Genomic DNA, 17906 nt, shown 5'->3' on the forward strand with positions numbered 1-17906 from the left:
ACAGCTTGAGTTTTCCCAGCTGTAATAACTCCAGTGATGGCGAGGTCCTGAACACCATCTGCAGCGTGTCTCTCCACTCCCAGCCTTGCCATCTTTAAAGGACAATGTGGATGGCTGAGAAAACATTTAGGAGAGACCACACAGCCTCCTTGGTCTAACGCTGGTCGCAAATCTATGTCCTGACTTCCTAAAGCTGCTCTGCTGTCTCTGCTCTGCTACAGCATCAGAAGAGAAGAGAGAAACATGCTCACACAATTTACAGCAACTGTGGAAATGTCTAACTTTGGGGAGGGTGGGTATCAGCTTGCTTGTTATCTCAGTTACAGATGTTTATAACACAACTTTAAACACTTTCAAATAGAAAAAACGTGTAGCCTCAAATGTATGTTCAGAATAAATGCTATAGGGAAAAGAAAGAAAGTGAAGAGGAGAGTAATACTAAATAAAAGAAGCGGAAGGAGGATAAGGGAAAGTATGACTTGTAGGCAGGCCTTCATCATCTTTATGACCCTTTTACATGTAATGGTCTTGCTTTATATATATGTATAAGCCAACAAGGCTGTTAAGTGACTTACTTTTATTACAAGTGATTGAGTCTGTGTGGGTATGGACAGAGAGAAGAGTTCAGGCCATGATATAACAATGTTTTAACTTATGAACATTAACTTTGATTTGTGTAATTTATTCCTTATAAAGAGACCATAAAACAGACATAATTAAATTGGGTGTAAACCAGAATGAATCAGAGTTAATAGAGTGAAAACATAGCAAGGCTGCAGGTCATGAGAAAAGGGATGTGGAGCAAAATCATTTTTATACTTTAGGATTATGTTTCACTCACTGTCTCTAATGAGGAATTACAAGGGTTTTACCCAAGTTAAGTAATTTTTTACCATATTGCATTCCTCATAGGAGTCACTTTAGTTCCACTTCTTCTAATACGCATGTTACTCTGGATAATGATCTGCAGGTTAATTGTCTGGAGGTTTGCTCTATCCATTATTTTCTCAAGGGAAAGGAGGGAGTTTTTTATAAATAATGTGGCAAATGGGAGCCAGTATAGAGCCGTGGATGGTGATGGGCTGAGGGGAGGGGGAGTGGTCTCAACCATGTAAGGATATCATAAAAGGCACTTGTCTAGACCTCTGAGGAGCCCAAACTTTCCAGTAGCACCACAGGCAGCTGCTGCACAAAGACAGACAGAAAGAGGGACAGCTAGATGAATATCAATTAAAACAGAAGAAAAGTAGTTCAAGCTAACATTTGGCTCTTTTAAAATATTTAAAGCTAAGATAACTTAGTGCAGTTTTTTTTTCTATTCAGTTTTATATTTATATCTTTATTGGAGAGGGCCCTTTGTGTGAAAAAAAGAGAAAATGACGAGTCTGCTGTGCATTACAATGATCTCCCTGACCCTGGCTGGCAGTGCATACAGTATGCCGAGCTCTCCCTCACCACCAACAGGTAAGATTGGAAATCATGTAAAAAGGTTTGATCTTTAAGTATGTGGGTGATTGTGTGGCACATTCCTCTTTTGTGAATGCATAATGTGTCTGTATGTGCAAGAATATTACTGTGAATTAAGAAAAAGAAGAACTGGACAACGAGCTGTGTAAGGGACCTGAGTTAAGTGGTACCACAGCTCAGGCTTGTATAACAACAGGGTCTTTGTATCAGTAGGTAACAGAAGCGTCTCTGGGGTAAACACACACACACACACACACACACACACACACACACACACACAAACATACATACACGCACACACACACACACACACACACACACACACACACACACACACACACACACACACACACACACACACACAGTGTGACTCACCATTGACTCATTGACACAAACAGACCACCACAGCATGAACTGGCTGGTGAAAACTGTAAATCACCCTGTCATTCACAGAGGCTCACTGCCCGCACTACTGAATGAAAACCACACCACTAATACTACTGGTTGTACTCTTACTAAATGGGTTACAGGAGCCTCTGTGGCTGAAACTGGGCTAGTCGTGCTTGTCCCTGTGTGGATGTCAATTCTTACTAGAGTGCAAAAATAGTCAGGAATTTCCGACAGTAAAGTCTTTACCTTGTCATTTTATTAGTTGTCTGTCTTTTTCTTCCTGTGGCAGACAGAAAATTAAAGACATCCTATCACAGAGCACCTGCCCCCCATCATGAGGTTATTATGATTCATATGCACACCTGCATGCAGGATGACACGGAGATGGTTGCTGCAAATACCAGAATGGTAGAAGCTCTACCAACAGTAGGAGCTCTCATGTTATATGAGTGACATTTAATGCGCTTTCAGCCGCACTGCAAGCTGACTCAGTAGATTAAATTATCAAATTAGGGGTGTCTCAGCTCTCTGTCTTTCAAGACGGGAGGAAATGGTTTGTCTGTGGGGAGAATAGTTTCACTCTAGGAGGAGATCCTGCTGTCTTATCCAAACATTGGAATTTCTCCCATTAGCCAGTGATGTCACAGGTGTGTGACTGTGTATGTGTCTATACAGTACACTTATGTTTATACATGACCTCACTGTCTGCATTACGTTAAAACATTGGCTAGGCTCAGGCGAGCCTAATCATTGTTCCATACGGTATGGCTTTTATTAGCCATATGAGCTGTGTAGTCTCTGTCTGTTCACGGGGCGTTGCCTGTCCTTAAACTTACTGACTCAGTCTGGCACTGGGAGCTTTTGGAAATCCTCCATGGTAACAGGCAGTCTGACAGGAGCGAAGTAAAGACTAATGACTCGCAGCCAAACGTATAGACCCCCATGCTGAACAGCAGCCAATGACTCTGTCTTTCCCTGTGAGGTAATAGTCCGTTAAGTCTAACGCTCACTGTAGTTGTTGGTTAGTGAGGCTTGGCTCCATTGCTAGGACTGGGTGGGAAAAGGAACTTGGCCGGAAATGGGCTGGGGCTGGGGACTGAGTTGAAAATGTGTTTAGACTAGGAGATGAGATGTTGATGGAGCCATGTTTGATTTTTTGGCATTTGTGTTAATTCACAAATGACAGTTTGCTATACACTACAGTATATGTGTGAGGACAACATATGTGTACCCATGTGAGCGAGCGATACACACCCACATTCTGTGTTTGTGCTGGTTCTGAATGACGGAGAGCAGGAAAGAGTTTAATGGCAATAACGTGTAGGAGTTGGCCTCCTGTGTTTGTCGCAGCTGTGCTTGTTAATCCTTTCCCCTTATTGACACAAGCGGGCCAGCAGCAGAAGAGAACAAAGCTGTGATACTGCAAAGCATCTCATATCTAGCTGCTCTGTCAGAGGGTGTGGCACATTGTGGCACACCCTCTGACATATAAACAGGCAATGACTGCTCTCTGATGATTTCCATCCTTATAGAGGGGGGATTTGAGCCAATTAAACATTTTGTTAATTCAATAATAAAGCAAAAATTATGCTAAGGGGTTAAACAACATAATTACACTGTTGTAGTTTCAGAATATATAGGTCATTAAGTAGACTTGGACCACTGTAATGTTATTGTTAATTTACAGTGCGGTGTTACGACAAAGCAGATGGTTCCAATCACTTGCTATTACAACCTCTAACAGAGTGAGAGAGAATTGTGCTCGGTCATAAAATGGCAGTGGGTCTTGGCTGCAGTTGCAGAGCAATTTTATGTCATGCACGTGTGTTCATTTGCTTCTTTGCTGTGTGTTCCCCAGCTGCACTCTACAACAATTTCAGATAGAAGCCGTTCAGAATTATTTGACAACCCCTTTTTATGTCAAATGTCACAATTTCGCACCACCTTTGACCTCAGAGAGACATATACAAATAGGATGGTGATGAGGTGTGACAAAGAGAAGAAAAAAAAGGTTTCCATCTCTTCCTGAAGGGCTAAGTACACACAACCGGCTGTTGCTTTATGAGTGTAGTGTGCCCCACAATCGGGGCCACAATCTCCTGTGGGACATGTCTGCTGGTAACCGCAGGAGCAGTAAAGAGTGTGAAATTACTTTGAACATGCCTGTCTCTCTGTCTGCTGCTACTGTCTCACGAAACCATTAGCATCAAGGTTGTTCCAGAATATATGATATGTCTAAGAGACAGAGTTCTTTATTATGCTTTCATTTAGTGATCTATAAGGTATTAGGTTAGTATGTATAAAGTAATTCATTCCAAGCTTTTCTCAGCATTATGTTGGCACTGTGATGTTTGATAAATCCCCTCCTTTCATCTCATATTGTATGATTACAAACCACATCCAGCGGCTGTTTTTTGTGTACAGAACAATGTTTCCATAAGAGAGTACAATGAACCCCTTTATTCTATCTACTCTAACTTCCTGAGTAAGATTTCAAAATTTGGACATTTTTAGGCATAAATGTTGGATTGTATCACATCTGGTGAGCTGGTGTTGACGTCACCATCAATTTCACCTTGGCCAGAGCTTTTGAGCAGCTTAGTCACTCTGGATCCCACAGGTTTCAATCGCACTTCATGCAACTGCTACCGATGCAGAGAATTTATGAGGCACAGTGAAGCTGTGAGTCATTCCTCGCTGACAGAACGGGTAAAGAGGACTCTTGTCCAGATTGCTTTTAGACTCTGCTTTCGAAGACTTTAGTAATTAGCAGAGGCTAAACGGGTGTTTCCTAGCTCGTAAAGTACCTGGCATCTTAGTGACCAGTCAAGAGGCGAGTGAGGCTACTGGGTGTGGTTATTGGGTAATAAAAGGAGTCTCAGGCATATGAAGTTTGCAGTCTAACGTCATTTATGAACAAGGCACAAGGTTGGACTGAAGGTTAGATTAGGTCTGTCATCAGTGTTACTGGTAATTAAATCCTTTTGCAGGAAAGCAAATACTAATGATCTGAGCACCACCTAACAAAGTCCAAACATGTATCTGCTGTGCGTTTAGAATGGAGGATTGGAACAATTTAGGCATGGGGTTGATGAGAAGTTGTTTCACTGTTACTCTGTGTGTGTGGTTGTGGTGTGTGTGTGTGTGTGTGTGTGTGTGTGTGTGAGGAATGGGTTGATCAGTGCGGAAGGCAGCAAGCCAATGGCTCCTATTATTTCCTTATTGCCCATGTGGGAAAGGTTTCTCTGTTGAGGAGCCAGTGACATTATTCCAGTCATGGCTCTTGTGTTGCTGTTCAAAATGAGGCACCTCAACACTAATGCTGGCCTCCTCAGTCAGAAAGGAGAGACAGACTGGTTTAGACACAGTTCATCCTTATTGAGTAAGTGGGAGGGAAATTAGAAACAGGGATTTGGCAATGACACTGAACCAGGATTCAGCCAAAAACAGCTTTGTTGCATAAGATTAATAGTTATGCCTGTAGACTACTTAGAGCTAAAAAGCCAGTTGATTTGTTCAGTTGGGTAATTACCACATTATCTTGCAAGTCCTGTGCATTGCAGAGTTTGACTCCACTTACAAGGCTGGTTGTTGAAGGCTGTACCTGTGATGGTGGGGGTCAGAGGTTGTGTACATCTGTCCATCTGGTGCTTATTATTGCCTGGCATAGGAGGCCCCTTGCTGGTTGGGGTCCTCTTAACTAAGCAAGCCCTGTGAGGTCTAAACATGGAGGTCAGGGAGATTGTGGGAACCCATGGTGAGATGCAAATGACGTGCTGTTTAGAGTTAAATGGTGGCCTAGTTTGAACAGTGGTGCCCAGAGGAAACACACATAACAAAAAATAATGATGACAGCTAGATTTTGTATCATTAACTATATTATCTGCTCTCTTTACTTGTTATTTATTTACTTGTGACACACTTTACACAAATCAGATGGAGCGGATGAAAAATAGGCACTTCATTTTAAGTGTTAAGTCTGAGGAACCAAAGGTTCATAAGTGCCAGGACTGACAAGAGCAGGAAGAAGACTGAAGAGGACGATTGGCTCAAGGGGCTGAAGACTGGCAGCTGTCCAGTACTGTATCTAATCAAGTGAACAGGATACACCCAGACTCGTTGATGGCTTTGTGTGAGAGAAAGCTTTTGTGTGTACGCCATGTTGTACAATAATACAAACAGTACACACAAGCCAAAACGTGCTGTGGAATAATTATGAAAGAACAATAAAGGAAAAGTTGGGAAAAGCAGCTTTGGGGTCTTTTCGATTTCTGTTTTCTCAAACAGGCCCTCATTTTTTATGCCAAGCACAAAATCAAACATTTCTTAATGCAATTTTTGGAATCAATGTGTGAAACATAGTTGTAATTTATATAAACATTGCATTATATTTTCCAGTGCAAGTCCAAGTATCATAAGCCTGATCACCATCACCAAATCACAACAAAGTTATAATCATGTTTTTTCTCTTTTCCAGATAAAGCTTTTGCTAAACTAGGTGGCAATGTCACCCTGCCCTGTCGGCTCCTGTCCAAAGACCCCATGGCCCTTGGTGCCATTGGTTTCCGAGTCCAATGGACCAAGGTGGCAGATAATGAAGCACTGAATGAGGATGTGCTGCTTTCAATGGGTTTCCACCAGAAAACCTATGGAAGCTTCGAGGGTCGTGTCTTTCTGCAGGAGCATGACAGTGAAGATGCCTCACTAATAATAACTGACGTCTCCATGGATGACAAGGGAAGATACCGCTGTGAGATAATCAACGGGGTGGAAGACAGCGTGCAAGAAATTACTTTGGAAGTGCAAGGCGGTCTTATTGATGGTAAATCTTTTATATATATATATTCAGAAACTTAGCTTAGGGAGTATAAGTTAATATACCAGCTATGTTAACATAAGCTCTTTCACCATTGTGTCCTTTCCATGTGTAAAAATGAAAAGTTCAAGATCAATCATCTTTCTCAGCAATGGTTTTATTTCTAGTTATTGAAAACATTCACATTTCCTTTTCATGTGGAAAAGGAAAAGAACAGACAGCTTGTGCTGATTTATCCAAACTGCTGTAAGAATTCAGCCATGATCACATTTGAATACTGTTCAACATCAGTAAACAGAAACACATTTTCCATCTTTTCCGGTCCATATCCATATCCTCCTTTTCCGGTCCATAGACTCATCAGATTTTATGATCACCAAAATGTCTTCCTTCTTGTCTTCTTTAAAATGTGCCTTACAAAGAGAAACTGCTTTTTCATGCACGTTAGCTTTATTACCTTATTCACACATAGAACCTTGCATGGTGACACTAAATCATTGCACTGTGTTTGAGCTCCTCTGCACTAAAGGGCGGCTCCCACCCACCGTTTGTTGATAGTTTTTCACATGTGTGAAGGATCAATCTGGGTGGAGGCTTGACAGGCAAATGTAATTTGAAATTTGGTAATCATGAAATACAGTTGATAATCTATTGAGGTAAAACTTGGTGTAAGGAGGGCACCATAGTGAGAAACTATCAGAGCATTTATGCAGTTAAGTCTGCTGCATCTTGTACCTATTTCTCTTGAATTGGATTGCACTGATGTGTAGATTCACTTTTGAGTTGATTCATGCAGCAGTTTATAAGATGATATTTTCTTCCATGCAGAGGGAAAAGCACACTACTAACTAATGAGTAAGCAAAGTCTGGCCTCTGAAGACAACTGCCGACATGTTGCAAGCTGCTGGACTTAACGGACTAATAGGCCTACATTCAATAACATAAAACTAAACACAGACTGATAGCTTAACATTATTATCATATTCATTTCATGCCTTCTGTCTCGCTCAGGTGTTGTGTTCCCATACTCCCCCCCTGTGGGCCGCTACAACCTGAACTTCCCCAAAGCTGTGCAGGCCTGTCAGGGACAGGATGCTTCTGTCGCCACCTTTGACCAGTTGTTTGAGGCCTGGAAGGGCGGCCTGGACTGGTGCAATGCTGGCTGGCTGAATGATGGCACAGTACAGTATCCCATCACCAAACCCAGACAGAATTGTGGAGGCACCAAACACGGGCCTGGCGTCAGAAGCTATGGCCGTCCTGACAAACAAATAAGCCGCTTTGACGTGTTCTGCTTTGCTTCTGAACTCAACGGTGAGTTGCTTTTATTTGTTTATCCATTTTCTTGATTTATTATTTTTGGAATGCATTATTCTTGCACCAGTAAAAACTGTGCAATGTATGGTTTTGTTTAAAAAAATTGCTATGTATGGCCTTGTTTGGTAGACCAATGTGTAAAAAAGTAGTAAGATACTCACAGAAATTATTTCAAGAAAAGAGCAAGTTCTTCTTCTGACTGACTGTTTTGCTCACTCTGCTGTCAGGACATTTCTATTGGCTGGTCCAGCCCGACAGGCTGACCTTTGACGAGGCTGTGCAGGCGTGCATAGACGATGGTGCAGAGATTGCCAAGGTGGGCCACATGTATTCTGCCTGGAAGCTCGAGGGTTACGATCGCTGCGATGCCGGCTGGTTGGCTGACGGAAGTGTGCGCTACCCCATTGCCAGGCCCCGCAAGAACTGCAGCCCCACAGAAGCTGCAGTGCGCTTTGTTGGATTCCCAGACAAGATGCAAAAGTCTTACGGCGTCTACTGCTACAAGGCTGAGCAGTGAGGTGGTAGGTAGCAGTAGGGAAGCCATAATCACCAAAGAGCAGCAACAACCACAACCAATAAAGTCCACAATAAAGCAGACAAGCTTTGGATCTTAGCTAGCATGAGCTCAATACTATTTTGAAACTGTGATAACCCTCCTTAACTTCTAAAAACAAATACTGTACATCTTACTTCCATATGCAATGAATGACAAAATATTTGTAGCCATTAAGTTTTGTTTTTCTCTAACTGTGCATTGATTAATTTTACAGAGACTGTTGGGGAAAAGGCAAAAGTGTTAATGTATGAGTGATATGACAGAGACCAGAACTTGCTGATTGTAAAACATGATCTAAGTTTGGTTTGACCTCCACAGAATGATTAGATGCGTGAAGTTTAAGATTTAGAGCATTTCTGCTCATGTGCAGATGATATTTGCTGCTTTAAAATGTATCTAAAGAACAAAACAATGTAACATGTTATTCATGTATCAAGTATCACATCAATAAAATACCTTAGATTGATAACAACGTCATGAACATAACTACCACTGTTGAGCTATGGATATAAATGTGTTTTACTGCAGTAAGTGTTCAACTGGATCCCTCTCTCTTCTAACCTGAGGAGTTGTGATCAAATTTACAGTTTAACAGGAAAATGAATGTAAATGTATCGATGGACTGTGACTTTTTCTGCATTGATAGCTCCCTTCAGATCAACTTCCAATTACAATTTGAAAGACAGTTTTAATATCGTAACCTCATGCAGTATGTTTGTTTTAACATTTTATGTTTTTTTTTATGTTCGTCACTATAGTTTTAGGTTTGTAATGTTCTGAACACAACCTTTTTCTAAAAACATACCTGTGATTGTCTTGTCTTGACAGTTGTATCAAAAATGTTGGGGCTGAAATCCACAATGACTGCAGTGACAGTTTCACAAGTTCTTAGTGAGGTTGTGAGCTGTAAATGGTACATTTCCACTAGCACTCTATTGTTTTAAAGACCTGAGTAGTACTCACGATCACTCCTAAATAAGGATTCACTAAAAGTTATGCTGTAGTGATCTGAATACATGTTTGAGAATAAAAAATCAAAGCCAGCAGAAAACCATAACAATTGTGTCCTGTGGACCACAGTGAGCATGTTTTGGACATACAGAGCTGTTAATCTAAAGGTGTGCCATAATCAGAAGATAGCAACCTTTTTAGGTATCCGTTACAAAAACAATATGATATTTGTGTTAGACTTTTTCTAACCCTGGGCACTGACATATGGTACTTACTGCAGGTTGTAGTAATATGGTGATGCATTGTATGTAAAAGCAAAACTTAAAAATGTCTCTCACACTTGTGCATTTGTATACACTTGTGCATTAAAAAAGGTATTTTTGTATCGTATCACCATGTACCTTTTTCAACAAAGCAGTTTGGAATAAAGAATATGACTTTTAAATTAATTGATGTCCCTTTTTTAACAATGAACATTTTTATTTCCACTGGAACCACATCAACATGCAATATGTGAAGATACAGAGGTTTAAGCAGAGATTTAAATAGTATTGTTTAAGTTGCCAAATTAGGGGCCATGTATCTGGCATGAATCCATGTTGTTGAGAGGATTTAAGATTAGACTCTCCTCACATTCATTTATTCTTTGGCATTTTTCTTATTCAGTGCCAGGCTGCCAGCCCACCCTTAAGTTAGACAAAGGGGACAGTAACACAGTGCTTAAGAGTCCTTGTGGGAATGCATGGGAATGGGGTCAGATTTAGGTTGATACAGCAGTGAAATGTAAATGTGTGTGATGGTGAAAAGTCCATTGAAGCAAGCTTTTTGTTCTGTGGACAATGCAGCAGATAGCAATGGAAAAAAAGAGAGATTGTGCAGAACTTTTCAAATTTTTTTCAGCATATAAAAGTATAATAATGATGTCGAATTATCAACAAAAATCTGAGTAGTAAACTATATTATTATACACTTGAGCTAATAAAGCATTTTCTGCACAATCGTGGCATACAGTGAGCTTTTCTTTGTCTCTGGGTTTGTTTATGCTGGAAGCAGACAGTTAAATTGATGAGCAATTGCTCTTGTGGACAACCACTGTGTCATTGCTGACTGATTTTGTTGGAGTATTGCTTAACATTTCATTTGGTTTTCTTCTGTGGTTTCAACCGTTCAAATGTTGTGCTGACTTTCAGCAAGTCTGATAATGCCCCAGACTAAGTAACATGTGAACAGAAAATAGCAGAGTACTGAGTGAATGATAGACAATCTGCATTGGACTAGACAGAGTCTGAAACGCCTGTCAAACCCAGGAAATCAGGAGGAGCCAGGGTGGATTTCTTTTCCAAAACAAACTAAGACAGCCTGTTAAATCCCAGAGAGAACTGAGAGGGCCAGGTTTTTCCACGGATCACCCATGAGACATCTGCATTTCATGAGGCAAGAATATAGGTTTTACTCTTGCTGGGGCACCAAGGAGCAGCCTTTAATCACAAGTCAAGTCTACTCTAATGACAGAGTGGGCAGTCACAGTGAAAACCACAGCAATCCAAACTTACACAAAGATTACATCGACCAACTTGATGTTATTACCTTGGTAATGGTGCTTTGTGCTCTAAGGCAGTGTCAATGTCAACTTCAAATCACTGCTGTGTTAGGAGGCGCTCTGGGAATAGTGGTGCATTGTAATGTACTGAAAAAGCTTCTGTTTTTACACCAAGGGAATTCATCTGCTTCCTTTATGCAGCGCCATGTAGGCATCAGAAGTATTTGATATTCAAGAGGAGCCACCTACAGCCATACAATTGACTAAAACAAACTGTAGTGTGGTATACTTATGCAGGTCCACAGTTCTGCAGCAACAGCCATTTCAGCACAAGCATTCACTTTTCCCTAATCCAGTTCTTACTCCATATGTTTGCTATAACTCTCCTATCTGCTCCCTCTGAATGTATGTCTACCTAGAAGCTTGTAGAACATGTCTGATGGGTTTTTCAGAAGTGTTTGAAGCATGTGCCAGACTGCAAGACTTAACATTGGTATGATGTTCTACTGAGCGTGATTCACAGAATTCAGTGTAAATTCCTTACATTATGAGTTGTGTGGGTGAAGGAAATTAAATGTCTACCCTTTTCCGTGGTTTTGGGCAGACAACAACTTATGTTTATGGCTTAGTCTGATAGCACTACCTACTGGTGAAACCAACACACTACTTACTCCATGCAAAAATGTACCTTAGCGTAAGAGGACCTAACATTTTCATTCATTCAGCCTCTTTACTGGCCTACAATACTGAATCCAGATAGTGTTAAAAGGTTACTATTCCATAAAAGCCCTACAAAACAGAAAGATAAACATATGGAGAATTCAGACTCTCTGGTCCACCAAAAATGCATGTCTTAAAAAAACTAAGAGGAAACCACAACACCTGCAGAAAAGCTCACAGACCCAGGGAGGACATGCACAACACTCAAACATAATTTTTTTTCAATACATGTCCTTAAAAAGTCCAAATGAAATGTTATTATATAATATCCGTATATTTCTTTTATTTCTTTGGTGATTTAAAGCAGGAAAAAAGAAACAGTTTGATCTCTTTAAAAAAAATTCACAAACATCCCAGACATTCACATTGTAAATTTAAAAAACAAACAGTTATAAATATAAAATGATATTATATGCACATTAAGGCACACACACAGACATTCACAGGCAGACAAGTACAACAAATCTTTCCATAAGAAAATGCGGGTGACATACATAACCACAAATATTTTGATAATATTACAGAACATTTTTGCAGCCGATGGGGCCCTCTATATTCTTTGGTCCACTGCTGATATTAAAGATGTAAAAATACGAAGAAATCCATTGTATTGTAAAGTAACTTTTCACCTTCAATGCATCCCATTCAGACAGTCTGCGATTGTGGCTGGTCTCCTGTTAAACATACAACACAAATATATGAAGAACATGGCTGAGACTAGTAACAGCATCATATTTTACCTGTATTTTACAAGTAAGGAGATCAAGAGCAGCTTGAAAATAAATTATGTGCCTAAATAGCCGTTGTGTTCAAGTCTTTTTGAGTGTTTCACAAAATACATTTTCTCTCGTAGGCTGATTTCAATCGACCACAATAACAGAGTCCAGAAGAAAAGCATTACCTAGAAAACCATAACAGGCTAAAGCACAACAGCAACAGGTGAGAGCAAAACACTTGGATGTGTAATTATGAACAGCATTACAGTTATTGTAAACAATGCTGCAGCATCTAACTGTAAGTTATGCACTGAACACACATGACCAGAAAATATAGGCTAATTTCATTTGAAAATTGTTGATGGACATTGATTTCCATCAGTGGATAAAGCTTTGTCGGTAACTACTTAGAGAGCAATTTCTCATTAAATTGCAAAAAAATCACACTAAAGAAATATCAATGTGTTTTTCTTTTAAATTCTCTGTATAGAAATCTATCCATGAACATTTATCTATACAAGTCATTGCTGACATTCATTAACGGCGGGAACTAATGAAAGCTGTTTGCTACTTTGAAAGCTGCCACCACAAAAAGGTCTCTAGCCGTTAATTAAGCAGTTTGGTCAAAATTCCCCAGACGTGGGTGTATTATTTATCTGAAATCTTAATAATTACTGCTAGCAAAGCTAATAAACAATGCTGATTAGGTTTGAAGACTGGAGAAAGAAAGATTATTTTCAAAGTTTACAGTTCTGTAAGTATGTGATATAATATTCCACGTATATAAACTATGAGTCCTTTGTTTGATCAATCACTGCCACCGATGTCTCCATTTCTGTTTGGTGAACTTGGATGTCTTGAAATAGAATAAACATAGTTAAACATTTGAAGACTTCAATATATATTAATATGCATGCTCATTGAAATGAAGTCCAGCTTAAAACAGCACAACAACGTAATGAATTCCTTTACATAACATAAGCGCTATTATTTCACAACAGCTTTTTTCTATGAATAAGGAACACTTATGGTGATTTTAAATAGCAGTGTGTACAAAGGTTTTAGACAGTTGTGATTGTATTATTTGATACGCTAAGGACAAAGAAAAAACGTCCACAGTTTTAAAAAAATTGATGAGTGTATTTTTTGCTTTTTCCAGTAGCCAGCTGAAAGTATTTTATCCACATTGGCATTGTCATGAATCAGTGCCCCTGGATGTATCAACATCTTTTTAAAAGGCACTTCATAAGATTCCATCGTCATTCAAAATGCAAGAAAACTGCAGGTTATCCTCTTGGTTTCTTTGATGAGTTTTCCCTTGTGCTTTTTCTTCTTGGGGAATCATTTTCCTCTTTCAACACAAGCATCAGCCATGTGTTCTCGTCTCAGGGAAGCTTTGCCATGTTACATGGCATCTACTGTCTCTTCCGCTTATGTTCGGTCCTGTCTCTTCTTCCCCGGTAGCGCTGATGCTGATGCTGAACGCGGTAGGCCTCGTCTGGCCATCTCTTAAAGTTGTCAATGCTGTAGAGACTATTGTGTTGATGTCTTCTGATAAAGGTCCTCTGATAGCTCGATGCTGTTAGAGTAAAAGCAAATATTAGCTCTAAAGAATTTCATAGTGTTTGTCAAAATGTGAGAGACAATCTATTGAGAGCCATACTTGTTGTACTTACGGTTCATGCAGGAGATTTTAGGGCTATCCCATAGTCCATCCCCACGACAACGGATAGTTGGGACGTGCCTCTGAATAAAGCCTGTCCTGCACTGGTACCTTACCAGCGAGTTGATCTCATACCTCTCACGCTTCCTACCAAAGGTACGTGCATTTTCCACCAGAGGGGGCTGGTTACAGGCCACTGAGAAGCAGAGGTGAAGATAACATTTAAGTGAGGAATTTAACAGTAACAGAACACTTGTATTTTCTCCTCTCTGAATCCACGCATTCAGTAAAGTAAGAGATAATTTCTGCAAACACAAAATGATTTCTACCTGTGCCCTTTTTGCAAGTGAAGGTGAGGTGATAGTTGCAGGGAACATCGTTCCACTGGCCGTCCTCATGCCATATCATCACGACACAATCCTCGCCAGAAGAGAAGAAGCTGTCAGGCTGGTTGGGCCTCCAGTTTTCATATTGCTGAAATAAGAGCAGAATATAATAGGTAAGACATTATGATGGCTTTGTGCCCTTTAGAGAACCATTCATGGAATGTAAATGCATCTTATTATAACCCTTTTCATAACATAGACACTAACCCTAACATAGATATAGATGCTATGATTTTAGTATTTTATTCATCATTATAATCTATTGTAGGAGCAGCAGTTTTCTATCATGTATATTTAGTTTGCTTGATAAAGTGCATGACATCACACTGAAGACACCAGTGGGGTTAACAAATCTGCACATGTATTGATACTACCACCTATCTTCTTTCACAGAAGTGATCCCAAAAATAGAGATTCTGTGCTGTTTTTGACAGAAGTTTCCCATCACAGTATTTCTAATGAATGGCCACAAGAGGGAGCAACTGAATGTTTCCAGGAGCCAACTTAAAAACTTAAACTCAGCAACCTAGTGACCTAATCATAGTTCAGCAGTTAGGGACACGTGCAGGCACATAAACCAACACATTTATAAAATGGGCTTGTAAACTGTGTTCAGCCAATCTCACACTAAGCCACAGAATGAGAAACCATAATAGTGCTTTTTAACAGTTTCTAAAAGACAGTGTTCATTGAACTTTTACCAAGATTATGAATGAGTGTTATTTCACAGATTACATCACACCGTCTGCATGCCTGGCATTACGTATATAATGCTGCAGGCACAAAAATCCACATAAACACAGATGCACATTTACACAATTGTACAGTATACGCACAGCTGTGGTGCTGTGGGGCAATCAAACAGGAGTTGATGCTACCTGCAGTCTTTCAGCGCATTCTAGGTTCAAACAGGCTCTTCAAAGCTGTGACCCCCCCAGCCCCCACCACCACCACTCCCCCAATCATGCCCTGAGGCTCTGCTACTCTGTCATTATGGTTAAAAAAACAAACACCAACTTCCTGCTCAGCTCACTTCTAGTTAACAAACGGGTGACCCATGAACTGCACAGCCGGCCTGCATCCTCCTCAAAATAATCAAACAAACTTTGATCACCCCCCCCCCACACACACACACACACACACACACACACACACACACACACACACACACACACACACACACACACACACACACACACAGTTATTTACTGTCACACTAGTCTTATGTATTATTATTAAATCCACTGGAGGTGACCACCCACCCAGACCCCCTGGGCTTTTTTCTCTTTCTGCAGCTGAGCACAGGTGCTGTCCATTTGTGTGTCTTCCTGCCTGGTGGCCCTTCCCCCGGGTGGCTGCCTGCTGGCCAGACCTTCTGATGGGTGTGGGGGTGGAAGGGGGACCATACCTGTCTACGCCTGCCAAACTGCCCTATACACAGCGTCACTCACACCCTCATCACCCCTCAATCTCTCAGCTGAGCAAAGTTCTCCAAGGTCTCCCATGCTTATCTTTTTACCCCCAGGCCGCCACTATGCTTCCCCTATCTCTGGTCCTGGAGGATTATCTTTGAAGTGAGGACATCAATCTGTATGACACGGATGCACATAGTAATTAGCCACTTTCCTGTCTAGTGAGGGTGATCTTCAGCACCTACAACCAATATGCCACACAAGCTCCCACTTGTCTGCTGTTTTAATAAACACTGTATTCGTGAGAAGTGTGTTTTTCCCATCTTGCCTACTTTTTTTACATTGGATTGTCATCCTCTTGCATTGTTGCAGCTATTGGTTTTCTGGACTCACACTGCTTAAAAGGTGGTGCCTTACAGTATGTGCTACATCAGATTTATTACCAGAGCAGTCACACACCAGGGTGTAGCAATATGAGGCAGAGGAGAGTACGTCATGAGAAAGTCACCACAGCCCCTGAAAAGAAGGACTCTCCCTAGATGACGTATGTATCCGCCACCGGCATCTTTTCCAAATATTTACACTCCCTCTGTGCCACGTTTGTTGAGACAAAAATATGTGGGAAAGCAACCTATCTTACCAAAGGCCTGCCGTCAGTCCAGCGGAAGTCACTGTCAAACATCTTATCAGTCAGGCCAATCCACTGGTAGTCCTGTCCAAGACCTGCCATACAGGGTAGAGTGCAACACAGCAGATTATGTTTCCATGTTGCCATATCCTTTTTAGGACTGTTCAGTTACAGAACGTGCATAAGGAAGACAGAGATAGCGATGGAATTTGCAATGCCTGAATCATTTCCTGCATTCCTGCACTCTACAGCTACATATGTGTATTTGAAATGGCTTTAAAGGAGATCTTGTATTTTTTCAATCTTATCATATAAGTTTCATAATGTAGGACTTGAACAGGTTCATGTACTTATCGATTATGTACAATGGTGAACTTTAACTTACGGTTGACAAACTGTTGCTCCTCGTGGGAGAGGATGCTGGTGAGATGAGCCCCCTGCATGCGACACTCTCTCTCTGCTGTGTCCCAGTTTCTTCTGTGGGGGAAGTACTTGTAGCAGTGGCCCTGAAACTTGTGCCAGCCATAGTCACATGTTTCTGTATCTGATGGGAGAGAAAGCAAGAGGGAATGAGGTATACAGGAAAAACTGATTTGCAACAGATCGACAGACATGTGATGCATTAACATCACGTGAGTTGTTACTTTTTCTCATTTTCTACTGCCAAAACTTTCTCAGACAACAGCTGTGTCTGAGCACAGTAAATGGGTGGGATTCACTGAGGAGTGGTCCTGAAAAAATTCAGGGAGTAGACTCTGGTCAAGAGAAATCTGCCTAAGCAGATGATGCATGCCCTGGGTTTAACACATTTGGGTTCAAAGGGGGGGCACAACTGGGAAGCTAAAGTGAATATGGAAACTTCAGAATAAATTCATCTTTGTACAATATTCCATAAATGCCTTGTGTAGATAAGCTTGGTAACCGGGAGAGTACCCAGGAACTTTAATGTCTAGTCTAATTGTCTTGTCTTAGAGGGAAATAGTGAGTGATGTCTAGCATACCTGCGATGTAGTGTACACCACATTTGACTTGGCACTGAGAAATAAATGTCTGAAATAGGGTACACTGAAAATGTGTCAAATGTCTGCATGTCTGAAACTTGTGGAAATTAAAGCTCAAGGATGCTTGAAGTATTATCTGACATGACAGATCATCAGGCAATACTAAAAAGTGACTACTAAAAAGTGACTATGATGATGAAATAAAGATTGTGTTTATGACTCAGATAATGCCCTAGAGAAACCTAAGACAATATTTTTTAATTGTATCTCTGTGGCTTTGGCTGAAATTGAAATGATTCACAGTCTTTTCTGATTTCGTTCCCAGGTGCTCATGTGAGTGATT

At 40.7% G+C, this 17906-nt stretch overlaps 2 protein-coding genes across 2 annotated transcripts in view; one reads left to right on the forward strand and one right to left on the reverse strand.

Moving 5' to 3' along the window:
* The first annotated feature begins 1155 nt into the window (after window positions 1-1155).
* Window positions 1156-9946, forward strand: hapln1a (hyaluronan and proteoglycan link protein 1a). Its single transcript, XM_028578919.1, has 4 exons — window positions 1156-1464; window positions 6335-6679; window positions 7685-7987; window positions 8218-9946. Exons 1-4 carry the CDS (start codon window positions 1377-1379, stop codon window positions 8505-8507), a joined length of 1026 nt encoding a protein of 341 aa, XP_028434720.1. The 5' UTR covers window positions 1156-1376; the 3' UTR covers window positions 8508-9946.
* Window positions 9947-12059: 2113 nt separating this feature from the next.
* Window positions 12060-17906, reverse strand: part of vcana (versican a) — a 51470-nt gene continuing 45623 nt past the window's right edge. The window contains exons 9-13 of the mRNA XM_028577809.1: window positions 16948-17106; window positions 16575-16657; window positions 14466-14610; window positions 14150-14332; window positions 12060-14052 (exon numbers count right to left, since the gene is read on the reverse strand). Of these exons, the coding sequence (XP_028433610.1) occupies window positions 13889-14052; window positions 14150-14332; window positions 14466-14610; window positions 16575-16657; window positions 16948-17106 (734 nt within the window). The 3' untranslated portion in view covers window positions 12060-13888. The remainder of the gene's footprint in view (window positions 14053-14149; window positions 14333-14465; window positions 14611-16574; window positions 16658-16947; window positions 17107-17906) is intronic.

This window comes from Perca flavescens, chromosome 5 (assembly GCF_004354835.1).
Source record: "Perca flavescens isolate YP-PL-M2 chromosome 5, PFLA_1.0, whole genome shotgun sequence".
NCBI lineage: Eukaryota > Metazoa > Chordata > Actinopteri > Perciformes > Percidae > Perca > Perca flavescens.

Coding starts and splice junctions, on each gene's coding strand:
- hapln1a (XM_028578919.1), top strand. CDS start 1,377: ATGACGAGTCTGCTGTGCATTACAATGATCTCCCTGACCCTGGCTGGC. Junction 1,465..6,334: donor CTCTCCCTCACCACCAACAG/GTAAGATTGGAA, acceptor TCTCTTTTCCAG/ATAAAGCTTTTGCTAAACTA. Junction 7,988..8,217: donor CTTTGCTTCTGAACTCAACG/GTGAGTTGCTTT, acceptor CTCTGCTGTCAG/GACATTTCTATTGGCTGGTC.